Source organism: Pteropus alecto, unplaced genomic scaffold (assembly GCF_000325575.1).
Source record: "Pteropus alecto unplaced genomic scaffold, ASM32557v1 scaffold121, whole genome shotgun sequence".
NCBI lineage: Eukaryota > Metazoa > Chordata > Mammalia > Chiroptera > Pteropodidae > Pteropus > Pteropus alecto.
In genome coordinates, this window is record NW_006434369.1 from 16415687 (window position 1) to 16430768 (window position 15082).

Genomic DNA, 15082 nt, shown 5'->3' on the forward strand with positions numbered 1-15082 from the left:
CCCGCTGCAGGAAGGCCGAGTCGGAAGGGGCGCCAGTCCAGCGGTTCGCCCCGCACGCAGAGGGGCCCGGGCCCCGGGGAGGCAGCACCCTAGGAGACGACGCCGGAGACTACACGTGGGCCTGCGGCGCGGTGGGGTAAGAGGCGGGAGCCCAGGGCGCCCCCGCGAGCCCGCACCCGCTGTCCCCTTGTCCCGCGCTCCCCACAGAGCTGCCCACAGCCCGGGGAGGGAGGGGTCTTCTGACACCTGGGCTTTGCGCCTTCCTCCGACACCGACCTCCTCAATCTTCTGCCCTAAAGCCCCTTCCCCGGACTCCCAGTCACAGAGACCTGGTCTCTGGGCATCTCCTCCAGATACGGTGGCCTTTTCCAGGCTCCCGGTGCCTTCCTCCACGGCACACACCTGGGTGGCCAGGGTCAGCGCCACCTACTCAGCCTTCCTCCTCCATGCTTCCATCCCAGTGCCTGGCATTGAGCAGGTGGATCAGTATTTATTGATTCAAAACCTTCCTGAACTGTATTTTCTATTTCTCCAGGATACACCTTTCTCTCCAGGAGACAATAAAATATAAACGATTAGCAAATATACTGATTACAGTGGTGGCTTTAATTTCTGAGTCTTTCCAGATAGCCATACCCTAAGCCAATGATTGCTTTACTTGTTATCTTATAGTTCTCTAATATTTCTACCTTAAACAGTAGTGGACTTAGATACCATGATAGTTTGGTGTGGAAAACAGTGTTTGGTTCTGTGGGCTTTTTAGTGTCTCTGAACATGGGATGCTCGCTCTGACTGTGTATGTAAGGTTAATCCGTTTTCAAATGGAGCACCTGTTCTGAATGATTAAAAGCAGAGTTCATGACCCTGTTTTATAAATTCCAGATGATTCACTATATTTTTTTCTAATTTATATTTTATCTTCCTCTCTGATAATATCTTTCTCACTTCAGACCTTAATTTCCTAATATTCTGTCAAATCTTCCAATTTGCTTTTGTCTATACTCCCCTCCCCTTTTTGGTCTAGCTTGCCCCTTGTTTCTGGTTGATTTTATATTGTTACCCACACCTTGCCCTCATAGTCCCTTTCTCCTGCTTTCTAAGTATTTTCTTGACCTCCTTTATATGGGGAGCCAAAGTTCATGCTTTCTTTAAATCATTGTTGTACCTTACCCATAAATGTGCCTGTCCGACAACCTGTATAGGATTTTAAGGAAACAGAGGAGCAAAATGGGGAGAAGAAATGGTGAGAACTGTGGCACCAACCTGCGTGTGTCAAACATCTCTCATGAGGTATGGCAGATGCTATTGAACTTGAGCATTTGGACAGCAGCTCCCACTGTTAAGACCTAACTCCCACTGAATCTTACTGCTAAGATCCCTTGCTGCTGTCTCTGTGAGCAGTTTGTCCTGAGTTTTCCTCTTAGCACATTTGGAATATCAGTTGGAAAACTATTATTTCTTTTAACAAAGAAAAAGTTAACAAGTGTCTCTTGAAATGTCAAAACATTTCTAATTACAATTGGATTTTGTTCTATTTTCTCACACATATTTTGTAAAAAATATTGGTAAGACAGGTGGGATATCAAAAGGTGTAAACAATTCCCAGCCTGCAAGGAGTTAAAATCTAGCTGGCTTAGTGTATGGTTGACAGTCTTCCTTACCAGGTGACAAATTTGGCATCATTAATTTTATTTCATGATTTCAATAACACAGTTCATCAGCTTCCCTTTTCCGTGTTAATTTAAGGATATTTCTCTCACATATTATTTTGTACGTTAGTGTTCCAGGGTTACATACATAGCTGAGAGAAGCTTGAGAATCTGTCAGGAGGGTTTTAAAAATACAAATAATTGGGCCATACCCTCATCCTACTGAATCAAAATCTGTAACATTTTTTTCAACTATTATTTTTAAAAAAGCTCCCCAGGTAATTCTCACATGGAGACTAGACCTGAAACATTATTTCAGAGGGCAGAGAATATGTATTAATTTTATTTTTCAAAATCCTCTAGAGAAAGAGAATCTGCAGCCTACCCGCTAAGTTTCAACTATCCTTTCTAAAGGACATAACTTTCTTGTGGATCAGTTATATCCTTATACTGCATTTAAGCTTATTTCTCCATATTCCTCCTTAGTGTGGAGATGATACCTAATACTATTTCACATTTTATTTGTATGTTGCTTAGAGTTTAATTTGCAAAGGATTTTCTATTTGAGATAGAAAACCACTAAGTTCATTCCTTAAAAAATTATTTTTTGAAAAAATAAACTAATTGCCTCTTCACTTTCCCTTTTCCAGGATAAATGATTACATTCCTCTCCTATACACAACCCACATTTTTTCCCCCCCCCATAGCGCTCAGCACAATGTCTGGAACAATAATACTCAGTAGATATAGTACCTTTCCCTATTAATTTTTTGGCTTTCTTTTGAGTACTTCCTGAGTGTTTCTCAACATCTGGAGTCCAGAATGAGTAGTGGGCTGGTCAGCATTGAGTTAACGTGAGGATTAGAGCATTTTCTTTGTTTGGTGGAAAGATTTTATAGGCTTTTAGATTTGGTACTGAGCTACAGAAAATTTGGTGAATGTGCCATTGTGTGCCAGGGACACACTGCACTGGACATTTTATTACATTTATAATTCAATTTTGAAAACCTGTGTGCCATTATTTTGAACAAAATAAGAATGAAACCATAAATTGTAAAAGCCTTTCCATTTTCTGATTAATTAGTGTTATCAAGCTGATACTAGTTTGATAAGAGAACATTGCATGTTCCTCAAATATGCTGGTAGTATCCTTATAGGAAGGAGAGGTGGTCTTGAAGCTTTGTGCCTTTTGTCACACTCAACCCAAAGGACATGTAAAATTATGTATTTGAGCTTTTAACATTTTCTTAACATTAAGAGTATCCTAAAAAAAATATTGTTTTAGAACTTATCTCACTGGAATTTGGATTCAGACGCACCTGTTCCTGAAAATAAAAACCTCCCACCCAGAAGGGATATTGAAGCAGGTGGTAAGAAATTCTAGATGTGTATATTGATCCTTGTATTTATAGATATAGGAAAATTTATATTCATATTTATAATATGAATAATCATGCACATTAAAGGGGGTTTGTTTTTAATGTAAGCAGTTTTATGTAACTATTAATTGTCATTTTTCCCCAATACATTCTTTCAGATAAAATTAACAAGGTAAGGATAAATGTTTGGTTTTAAATAATTCACAAAATATTATTTAAAATTATATGTATGTTCTTTAAAAAAAATTTTTTTCAAAGTTAAACTTTAAATTTCATTTTTATAGACTTCTTCAATCAAGACAGACTTTTGCTTTTTTACAGGGCTGCAACTTCGTCATTAATATTTTATTAAGTTTTTCTTCAATATAACAGAACTATAAATGGACATTAACTTTGTAATAAATATTGTGTTTTCTAGTCATTGCCAAAAGGGAAATAGTCACAGCTTTTAAGATACCTGAAGCAGTTAAAATGGTTGATACTTTGTTTTGAAGTAGTGAGAAAATCTTTCATTTACCTTTTTTGATCAAAATATAAAACACTTAACTGTTAGTAAAATAAAGACAATGTTAATGATATTCAAGATTCATTAGTTAACACTGTTTAGTTGGTATTTATAAGATTATACTAATTCCTACTGAAATCAGTAAAAAAAAATTATATCCGTATGTATGTAAGGGAGTATTATAGGATTTTACTATATATTCCTTGGTTGGAACTATATATTCCTTTGTTACAACAATAACTATACAGTCTTAGAACACAAACCAGTAAGGAACAGAGATATATTTTGTTTAAAAGTCTTTTGCTGCTTTATAGAGCCATTTGGAAATTCCAGTAGAACAGCTGATGCTAGAACTTAATTTATCAGAGCATGCTCACAAAAGAACACAGGTGGGATTTTATTCATCATACTATTTTCCTAAAGTATTATTTTTAAAAAGTGGATGCAGTTACTAAAATGTTTTTTTATGGCTTTTCTGTTATCAGAATAGTAATCAAGGGTTATTTCAGTTCTGGAGTTATCCTCTTAATGAAGGAAGTACCATGGAGACCAGGTGAGAGCATTTTCATAAATCCCTAAATTAGTGAAATAAATTTAAGTACAGAAGAGTTAACTCATCTGAAATACTCATCTGAAATACTAAAACAAAAAACAACCAGAAGAAAAAGTGTTGAGTGCAAATAATGGAATATTGTAGAAGCTCATCCTTAAATAGGAAATGTCTGGCAGACACCACAGAAGTAATCAATATATTGGTAATTGAGAGTTTATGGTGCAATTACAATGAGGGTTTAGATGGATAGAGTTTGGACTTCTCACTGAAGGGAAAATAAATTGTAATAGGAAAGTAATACTCCATGTGCCAGGAACAGTTTTAATTAATTATATGTATTAATTCATTTAACCCTTACGGCAATCCTATAAGGTAGGTACTGTTATCATCATCCCTGTTTTATAGATGAGAACATTGAGGCAGGATAATAAATAACTTGCCCAAAGGCATACAATTAATGAATGGTAGCACCAGAATGTAAAAAAGTAACTTGGTTCATGCTCATTATCACTATAATATATTGCTTCTCAGACCTTACTTGAATTTGAATTCTTATTTTTTGTTTCTTAATCTTTAGTGTGCATTAGAATCAACTATAATGCTTCTTTAAAAAGTAGGTTACTATTATTTGGAAATTAACATTTATTGAACACTGTTATGTGTCACTTTTACGTACAGTGTATTATTTAATGGAGAGCTTGAGTTCTAGTCCTCTCTTTTGTACCCAGTTTTGACTCTAGAGTGGTTCACTTGATAGTAGCTATCTTCTTAGTCAGAGGCTCAGGATAAACTCACCTAATGCTCAAATTTGAGGGGCAAAACCAAGAAGCGCTAAAGGAATTGTAATGACTAATGTCCTAAGGGAATGTTGTTGCTGGTGGGGATAGGAAAGGCTACTTTTACTAGAAAGAGCTCAATTGGGAACAGGGATTTCAAGGTAAGAGGTTAAATGAAATTAATTGAATTCTATCATACAGAAGAGCAAACATAAAGTGAGTCAGTAGAGTGCAGGCTAGGATCATAGACATGGGATCCCCATCACCTGGGTTTAAATCCCAGCTCCATCACTCACTAGATGTGTGACCTTAACCAGCCTTGCTTCAAGTTTTCTTTTCCATAAAAATAAAAAGTAAAAGTGCCTATCTCATGGGGTTGTTGTCAAGACTAAACTGAATAATGTGTTTGATATGCATTCACTGTTAATACTAGGAAAGCCTAGTAACATTGCAGAGTTGGAAGTGAAATATTGAGATTTTTGTCCTCAATATACCATCAACAAGTAAAGAGGATAAAAGTAATGATAACTTTAATTTAGAGTTAATATTTTGCAAAGTATGTTTATATAACTGTCTGGGTATTTAGCTCACTGGGGGCAAATGAGTTCAAACCTAGGTCTTCTGCCTCCAGATTCTATGCTCTTTTTACTATAGTGCATGGATTGTGTTGTTATCAATTCTAAATTTAAAGTAATTTTCCTGTGGTTTTTCAAAGGCAAGTCAGTATACCTATTTTTTTAGCTAAATGAATATTTATCATTTTCCATAGAAATGAAAGTATTTAAAAATCTTTCAAGATTACTTTGCTCTCTTTAATGTAAACTGGCTTTAAAAGTAGCAAGAAGATAGTGAGACTATAAATATAAGTCAATTAAGGGATCAAATCATTCTTTTTTTGAGAAATTTAATATTTTTTTATTTTTCAATTATAGTTGGCATACAATATTATGTTAGTTTCAGCTGTACAACATAGTTATTAGACATCTATATATCTCACAAAGTGATCACCCCATGGGTAAATCTAGTACTCATCTGACACCGTACATAGTTATTACAATATTATTGACTATATTCCTTATGCTATCCTTTATACCTCCGCGACTATTTTGTAACTACCATTTTGTACTTTTTAATCCCTTCCCCCTTTTTCACTAACTCCCCCCACCCCTTCTCCCATCTGGTAACCCTCAAAATGTTCTCTGTATCTATGATTTTGTTCATGATTTTTTATATGTGTGTGTCGTTGTTTATTTTGTTCTTTAGATTCCACACGTATGAGACATCATACGAACTTTGTCTTTCTCTGACTTACTCCACTCAGCACAATGCCCTCCAGGTCCATCATGAAATATCTTTTTCCAATCCCTTTACTTTCTGTCTGTCTGTGTTTTTAATCCGAAGTGCGTCTCCTGTAGGCAGCCTACATAAGGGTCTTGTTTTCTTATCCATTCAGCCACCCTATCTTTTGATTGGAGCATTTAACTCTTTTTTCATTTGAAGTACCTGTTCATAGATACATAGTTATTGCCATTCTTTATTCATATTTTTGATACATATTTTTTCCTTCTTCTTAAATCCCTCCAACATTTACTGTAATACTGGCTTAGTGATGATGAACTCCTTTAGCTTTTTCATGTCCGAGAAACTCTTTTCTTGGCCTTAGATTCTAAATGATAGCTTTGCTAGGTTTAGTAATCTTAGTTGTAGGTCCTTGCTTTTCATCACTTTGAATATTTTGTGCTAAGCCCTCCTGGCTGCAAATTTTCTGTTGAGAAATAGGCTGACAGTCTTCTGGGAGCTCCCTTGTAACTAATTGTTTTTCTCTTGCTGCTTTTAAGATTTTCTTTTTGTCTTCAACCTTTAGCATTTTAATTATGATGTGCCTTGGTGCCTCTTTGGGTTCATCTTGTTTGGGACTCTCTGAACTTCTTGGGGTTGTATGTCTATTTCCTTCACTGGGTTAGGGAAGTTTTCTGAAATTATTTCTTCAAATAGAGTTTCAATTTTTTGCTCTCTTTTCCTTCTGGTACCTTTATGATGTGAATTGTTGTTACACTTTATATTGTCCCAGAGGTCCCTTAAACTATCACTTTTGGGGATTTTTTTCTTGTTGCTGTTCCGATTGGGTGTCTTTCGCTGCTACCCCGTCCTCTAAATCACTGATTTGATCCTCCACTTCATCCACAGTGTCTCCCTTTCTGTCGATGCCCTCTAAAGGACTCTTCATCTCAGATATTGTATTTTTCATTTCTTACTGGTTCCCTTTTATGTTTTCCATCTCCATTTTTCATGTTTTTTATATCTTCATTAAAATTCTTGCTAAGTTCATCTACTCTTCCCCTAAGTTTCTTTTGCATCCTTATAACCAATGTTTTGAATTCTGCATCCGTTTGATTGCTTGAGTCCACTTTATTTAGTTCTTCTTCTGGAGCTTTGTTCTGTTTTTTCATGTGGGACATCTTCCTTTGTCCCTTATTTTGGCTGCCCACCCCCGCTCCCCATGTTTGTTTCTATGTATTAGGTAGGGCTCCTAAGTCTCCCAGTCTTAGTAGAGTGACTTTATATAGTAGATGTCCTTTGGGGCTCAGTGGCACAGTGTTCCCTGGTCAGATGAGAGAGGTTCTTAAGGTGTGTCCCGTGTGTGAGTTGTATGTGCCCTCCTGATGTAGCTGAGCCTTGGTTGCTGTTTGTACTTTGATGGGAGGAATTGACCCTTGGGCTGATTGGTTGTGAGGATTGGCCAGTGAGGGATTGACCATATGGAGCAGGATTCACTTTAGCAGGGCTTTGGTGCCTGCCCAGTCTGCCCTTCATATGTGTCCTCCTCAGATGAAGCCCTGGAGGGTGCTCCAGCTCCAGTGCTGGTCAAAGCAGACCACTGGGTGTGCCGGCCTAAGGGCCTTCTGGGAGGGGTCCAGCTGTTGGCCACGTTCAGCCACAGCCTGTGCACTTCCGGGATCACCTAATAAAGTTACCAAACAATCTGCAGATGGCTACCACCCGTGCTGGGCTTAAAGGTGCCTCAACAGGCCAAGGCAGAAACCAAGGCCAGCTGCCGCTAGTGCCGAGCTTGGTGCTGCTCAGCAAGAGGTACAGGGAATGCCTAGGCCAGATATTGATTCTTTGGGTTTTGTGAGCCTTTGAGAGATTTTAGGAAAGTCCGCAGCCTATGGTGAGCAAGCTATTTGTATGGAATAAACCATAACAAATAGTTGGGAGAGGCGGAGTCTCAGGGAATCACCTGGGTGGAGCGACCTGTGTTATTCAGGTTGGTGGAGACTCAGGTATGCGTCTGCACACTGGGAGCGGGTAGGGCTCAACAAAAGAACAATGGATACTGCCAGCACTTCTGTCTGGAAAAAAGCCTCCCCTCCAGTCCTCACCCTGAAGCCCGACAACACAGTGTCTCCCTGTATGTCCCTGGCGCTCGTCAAGCAGCTGCCCCAACACTGGAACTCAGAGCGAGCAAGTCCGTCAGTGAGTAAGTCTGGGCACGGGCTCTTTAAGAGGAGCGTCTGGGATCCCTGCAGCCCTCCATTTCACTCAGCCACAATCTCCGCTGGTTTTTCATAGCCAGAGGTTGTGGGGACTTCTCTTCCTGGCACTGGAACCCTGGGCTGGGGAGCCTAGTGTGAGGCCTGGACCCCTCACTCCTCAGAGCGGGGAGTGGTCTCTGCAGCCAAGGTAACCTTCCCAGTTCTTGGATCCCAACACATGGTTGTGGGACCGGTTGTTTAGCATCTCTGCCCCTCCTACCAGCCTCTTCTTATGTATGTCCCCAGTTGTAGGACTTCTATTCAGCTAGACCTCAGGTGACTTCCAGTTATGGTTGCTCTGTAGTTTTGTTGTAATTTTGGTGTGATCGTGAGAGGGGGTGAGCACAGCATCTAGCTTCTATGCTATCTTGGCCAGTCTTCCTGAATCAAATCTTTCAATGTCAGTATTTCTAGTAAGCTTAAAAAAAAAAAAAAGCTAACTATAAACTCAGTATTCTATGGCCTGGCTTTTTGCAGCTTTCATTTTAATATAATACCTAGAGTTATTACTCCTAAAATAAAAGAGCACCATCAGATGAAAATGCTATGGACTACATCTGGGGTAAATTTTGTTCAATAGACATAGTTTTGCTTCCTTTTTTTGTTAAAATAATAATAAAAAAGCAACAATGGCTAAAGTAGAAGCCTTTATTAAGTAACCTATGTTCTTTAAGTGTTTACTTTTATCTAATTCTGGGTCAATAAACATTTCACTATAATTTCAGTTTGAGTTGGATAGTCTCCATTTCAGAAATCATAATTCTATGTACAGTGTATTCATAGGCAAATAGATATAATTAGCCAATTTTAACCTACTGGCCATTCATAACTCATTAGCCATATGTAGTTATAATGATCTCATTACCTGTCCATGCACAAAGAGATGACCAGTTAATATTTTAATCAATACTTAAACAATTTAATAGTTGTATACAATTAGAGCATATTTGGAAATTAACATATTTCTGTTTCAGATAGATACACATATGACATTGGGAACTAAACATTAACCAGTCTGAGTAAGGTTACTTATTCATTATCATTATAATAGCATTTCATTCCTAGTCAACAAGTCATTCATTATTAAATCATTTTTTTTAAGGGATTTCAAAAAATCTTCATTGGAAACTGGCCTTAACATAACCAATAATCCCATAAGGCTCTTCACTCTGAACCATTCCTTAAAAAGTGCTTCGGTTGATAAACAAGTTGTTTCTTACCCTGGACTGCAGACGCCATTAGGTCTCTGCTGGCCCTATGCCGACGGAGATTTTAATGACAGAAATGAACCTCGTATTAATTTATGTTCAACTACAGAACACAACAATGGTGAAACTTTATCTGCTCCAAATTGGAATTCAAAATATGGAATCAGCATTGTAGAAGAAAATTTGACAGATGAAAGTGATTTATCAGAAAATGAAAAAGCAAATGATACTTTACTCAGCTATTTTAAAAAGATGGACCTAAACTTAAAGCCAGAAACAATAGAAAATGTTGAAGAGTCTTTCACAGAGGAACCAAGTGAAGTATTTCCATATCCTGATTTTCTCCCTCCTCCTTTCAATACTCTGGACTTGCACAAATTAGCCCTCTCAAAATCTGAAACTTGGAAAGGAACAGTGGAATCTCCGGAAAGCTGTATTGAACATTTGATAACTCGTTTACTGGAAATGGAACGATTACAACATACAACTATACAAAAAGAGAGGCCAAGACTACAAACTACTTTCTGTACTCCAGCAGTTACCGATCGACCCTCTTCCTCCAAAACTGTGCCCAAAATGAGACAGCCAAAACTTTCTGACTCTGTGAGTCTTCAGCCAACTTGTGTAGATAAAAGTAAAGAAAAAAGAAAAACTAATTCTGGTTCTTGCAAGCTTGAACAAAATGCTTCAAAATGGAATTGGAGCAATGCTGGCAAATATAAATGGAATTCTAGACCACCATCTCTAAAAAGTTCATCCACAACAAAACAATTGACGGCAACTTATGATGACTTTAAGAATCCCAAAAGCTCCATTTTAAATCCATGCCAGGAACTCTCAACCAAACCTACTACTGCCCAAACAACTCAATCACTGGTTAAAGTGGCCTCAACAAGATCTTGTCTGCCATCAAAGTCTCCAATACCAGTTTCACCCATACCTCTGTCTTTTCCTGAAAATCAGAGGGAAGAAATTAAGGCACCAAGGACCAAAAAGAAACTTTACCGAAAAAACATAGTATTGAACAGACCATTCTATATTCAAAAGCTAAACTGTTTATCACCTTCATTTATAGCTAAAGATACGTGCTCACCCATTGAGCAAAAATAACTTTTTCATATATCTCGATGTAAGCAAATCTGTTCCAAGAAACACAGCTAAAATATAGTTCATCATTCTGAGATGCAGGTATTAAACACACACACACACACACACACACACACACACACACACACACACATACACACACAAATTACTTGAATTGATGTGGAGTGGAACTTATGGAAATCACTGCTGAGATATCTATATATCAATCCAAGGGCTTCTATACTGACATATTTGACAATCTTTTGCATGTTGTGTTTCAAAATGTTTCACTTAGTAAACTATTCTTTTCAAAAGATTGTTCTTTCTTTTTTTGTGATTGTTTTCCAGTATAATTCCATCATCAATAAATGGTATAATTGACATTGCTGCTATTTTTTTGTGTTCTATTATTATACACACATCAGTTACCTCTATAGGTGATTTTTTTTTTTTTTTTTTTTTAGTTCTTCCTACTCTGTTACCCTTTTTCTTTCCTTTCCCAATTCCACAAATCTCTTTTGTTTGTCATTTTGACCTATCCGTTGGGTATTAGGCCACTAGAAGCTAAAGTTGCTCCTTTAATTTATTTACCAGATCCTCAAAATCCTCCTATGAATCCTTAGAAACTTATCATTTTCCAGGTCCTTTGTCATTTGAAAGCAAGATCAATTTTCTCTGGGGCCTAACTATAGATTTAGGCATGGAATAACCCTCTTCCACTCAGATCTAATTGTTTTGAGATGTCCAAGGAAAAATGGGAAAAGGTCACTGTCTACAGAGCAGCCAGATCTCATGTTAATGGAATTTTTTTTTCCCAAGGCTCTTCATTGCTAGAAGTCTTAACCCTGGTTAGTTGAATCTTAAATTAAACTAAGCTAAAGTTTAACTCATTAACTGGCGAAAAAGGAAACAAATCTGATTGATGCTTACTGCACGTAAGAATCAGGAAAACAAAAAAGTAGGTTCCATTGCAGGCTTACAGAAACGGAATCTTTGGGAGTGGGGCTCGAGTACTTTTAATGAAGGTGGTTCTCAGATCACACTTTGAAAAACATTGTAAAGGAAAAACTGGATGTAACATGCCTTGATCGGTTTGGATATTTTGGGGGATAGTATGCTTTGGTTTTAGTGAATGGTTGGTGAATTCAAAGGTTTTTTAAAAAGATTTATATTAAAATATAGCTAACATACTATATTAGTTTTAAGTGTACACCATAGTTATTTAACATTTATATACCTAAAGAAGTGATCACAAGTCCAACAACCATCTGACACCATACAAGGCCATCACAATATTATTAACTATATTCCCTATGCTGTATATTACATTCCCATGACTTTGAAATTTGGAAATTTGAAACTCTTATTCCCCTTCACCTCCTCAATCTTTTAAAATTTTTTCAATTAGAGTTGACATTCAGTATTATTTTAGTTTCAGGTGTACAATATAGTGTTTAGGCATTTATACAATCTATGAAGTGACCTCAAAGTAGTTTTTCTTAAACATTAAAATAAAGCCACACAATTTAAACTTCGAATATTACTGCAAGTTAAAAATGAAAAGTAAAAGCCCTCTCCTCATTCCCTTACCCTACATGTAAAGCCAGTCAATATTGGGTTTGACTTAGGGATGTCTCCCACAATAAGATGGAATATTTGACTTAGGGATGGAGGAGATGAATTAAAGAATTCAAATAAATGTTGAGAGCAACTGTACTTTAAGTGTTCTCTATTCTATCTGTAGTAAGAGAGTAAGGCTCAAATAATTTTCAGAGGCAGGGGTCAAAAAGAGTATGCCTAAGTTTTTAGGTTAATTTCAAGGAATTTTCTGGAACTATATCAACACAGCAATAGAAAATAAACTTAACTGTTCAGGACCCCTTGTTATTAATAGAATTTTACCTAAATCCTATACAATTAGTGTCATTATCCAAAGTGGTATAACATCCCTTTCACAGGTTACAAAAATTTCACTCAATTCTAATTGGCAATAATCTTTTGTTTCCCCTATCAACTATCTTCATTCTCATTCTTAACAGTTCTAACTTGAGTCCTGCACCTTATTTACCTGCCCTTTGTACCCATTCTCATTTCTACCTTCTTCACGTGTTGGTATTTTATCTCCTCATCCTAGGGCTATAATTATGTAACTTTTATTTGTAAAACCTTCAGGAAGGGACATGACTGATTTGCTCACCACTGTATCCTGAACAATCATTGCCTGGCATGTAGTACCTTTCAAAGTATTTCAGAAATGGACTTTATCCATCACTGACAATTGTTACGCATGACACAGCAGTTACAAGCACTGGCTCCATAGCCAGATTTCTGAGTAACAACTCATGTCCTACTTTTTGCAAGGCATGTGCCAGGCACCAGGTATGGAATGGAGTAATGAAGACACAAATCCAGGTTTTCAGTAAGATTACGAGTGGGAGTGGGCATGCGAGATGGAAAACAGGAGGTAGGAAGGAGCGTTTTGGAGATAGAGGTAATAAGGGATCAGTCTGTCAGAAATTCCATTAAGTTGATTGCTGCACTAAAGAATTGCTTTGGTCCTTTTGAATGTGTGCATTTCAGGGTGGGGAGGGTAGTAACTGATAGGTGAGGGCAAATTTCTTACTGGAAACAATCAGGCTACTTTATTTAGGGTGCCATCAGACATTTGGCAAAGTGTACAAGAAATATAAAGTAATTCTGTTCAGGAAAAACTTGGCTTATTCATAAATACCCATGTTTAGCTCTCCAGTATTGACCTTTTCTAGCTCCTTTTTGGATCTTAACCGAGGTAGATTCTTTCTCATCAGTCTGCAGCAAAAGCCTCCCAAACCGATACTCTAAATACTTTAGATGATTATATAGCTCTAATCTTCTGCCAGCCCAAGTAGAAAACTACAATCGGGGCCCTTTATAAGGCTATCCAGAGACACTGCAATTTGGCCCATTTCTTATAAAAATCAAGATTCGACTAAACTAGGGTCTACTGGTCTCTCAGTGGGAGGTAGTTCCAGCTAAGTGGAGCGGAGCATATTCTACAAAGCCAGACACTCTGACCTTCCATTCTCCAATCCTGCTTTCCATATGCCAAAGATTCACATGACTCAACTGTCCCTCCTAAGTATTGTTTTTAAAAGCTGAAGAAATTTCTTTGAGATGAAAATGGAGTGGGTAGATGAGTCAGGCCTCCCCATCTGCATTCAACCAATTTATTTAAATCATTAGAGAAAAGGGAGTTATCTCATTGCTTATTATGCATCTACTACCAGGAAAACCAAATTAAAAATACTTGTAAGAAGAATACAACACCTTTTGGTGTGTGTTCTGCACTTAGTTGCTTAGAAAATGATTTGATGTTTGAAAGGATGATCATACTAAATTAGCTATTTCCAAGCTGCAGGTTCAGTGAAAGGGCAGATTCTGCCAAATAATTTGTAAACTTCCCTCCATACCTACCTTTCCCCTTCTCTGAGATTCACACAGCACATAAGATGTCTTCTGAGAACTTTTAGGGTATTTAACTTTAATTTCACCCAGCAGTTCTCAATCATATTTTAGCACAGAATACTTTTTAAAGTGAACATCATCAGTGAAACAGCATGTAAGAAAAATCAGGTAAGAAATGGTATCTTTAAAATTCAATGTAAAATACCAAACTCAAGCAAAAGAAAAATCAAGAGACAATATAGTAACAAGATGAATATTTTATTGTTTTCCCAATAAGTCGATTAGGAATATTACTACTAAAATGCAAGTTACAACAAATAATACAATAATTAGAATACAGAGTATTTTCAGATTTCAGCTTCCATATCTTGATCACTAAATGGAAATATTCTTCAGAACAGTCCCTTACCCTACACATAGAAGAAAAAGAAAAATTAAAGATGCCATGATATCAAAATAACTGGAAAACATTTTTAAACTCAATTGTTTATTATTGACATGTGAAAAACAGATGAATTTATAGTGAACATTTCTATAAGGAAGATATTCCATCTAGGAGAAGAATGATAAAATTAATGTTGAATATATGCTTGAACTAGGATACTATGAATAAAGAAATACGTTAGGAAGCCCAATTTCTAATGTCTATATAACTAAGGGAAGGAAATTACATATTTTAATATCTCTGGCTTTTTTTCTTATCTCCAACATTTAAAAGGGCATTCCTTAATTGTTTGGCCTAAATTCAGGTATGATTCCTTTGTTTCATTTCAGAGATTTTATTTCTACCTAGGTAGCTACAGTTCTGCTACAAAATGATGACAGATGATAAAATCCAAGTTTAGTAAAAGGAATGCATATATCATACATATCTAACATTACATTTCACTGCTTCTACAACATACCATAAAACATTACACAAATTTTTTTATATTGTAAAAATGTC

The 15082-nt window shown here is 36.9% G+C and overlaps 2 protein-coding genes across 2 annotated transcripts in view; one reads left to right on the forward strand and one right to left on the reverse strand.

Annotated features, from left to right (window-relative positions):
- Positions 1-1227: 1227 nt before the first annotated feature.
- Positions 1228-10716, forward strand: FAM217A (family with sequence similarity 217 member A). The gene is made up of 6 exons (XM_006909297.1): positions 1228-1290; positions 2935-3019; positions 3187-3200; positions 3848-3922; positions 4019-4086; positions 9501-10716. Exons 1-6 carry the CDS (start codon positions 1228-1230, stop codon positions 10714-10716), a joined length of 1521 nt encoding a protein of 506 aa, XP_006909359.1.
- Positions 10717-14378: 3662 nt separating this feature from the next.
- Positions 14379-15082, reverse strand: part of PRPF4B (pre-mRNA processing factor 4B) — a 34856-nt gene continuing 34152 nt past the window's right edge. Inside the window, exon 19 of the transcript XR_003045528.1 lies at positions 14379-14546. The gene's annotated coding sequence lies outside the window, so the exon portion shown is untranslated. The remainder of the gene's footprint in view (positions 14547-15082) is intronic.

What these genes read in the sequence shown, in the direction of transcription:
- FAM217A (XM_006909297.1), top strand. Translation starts at nt 1,228, where the DNA reads ATGGGGAGAAGAAATGGTGAGAACTGTGGCACCAACCTGCGTGTGTCA. An exon ending in TGTCAAACATCTCTCATGAG is followed by an intron (nt 1,291 to 2,934) that starts GTATGGCAGATG and finishes ATATTGTTTTAG; the next exon opens with AACTTATCTCACTGGAATTT. An exon ending in GGAAGTACCATGGAGACCAG is followed by an intron (nt 4,087 to 9,500) that starts GTGAGAGCATTT and finishes ATTTTTTTTAAG; the next exon opens with GGATTTCAAAAAATCTTCAT.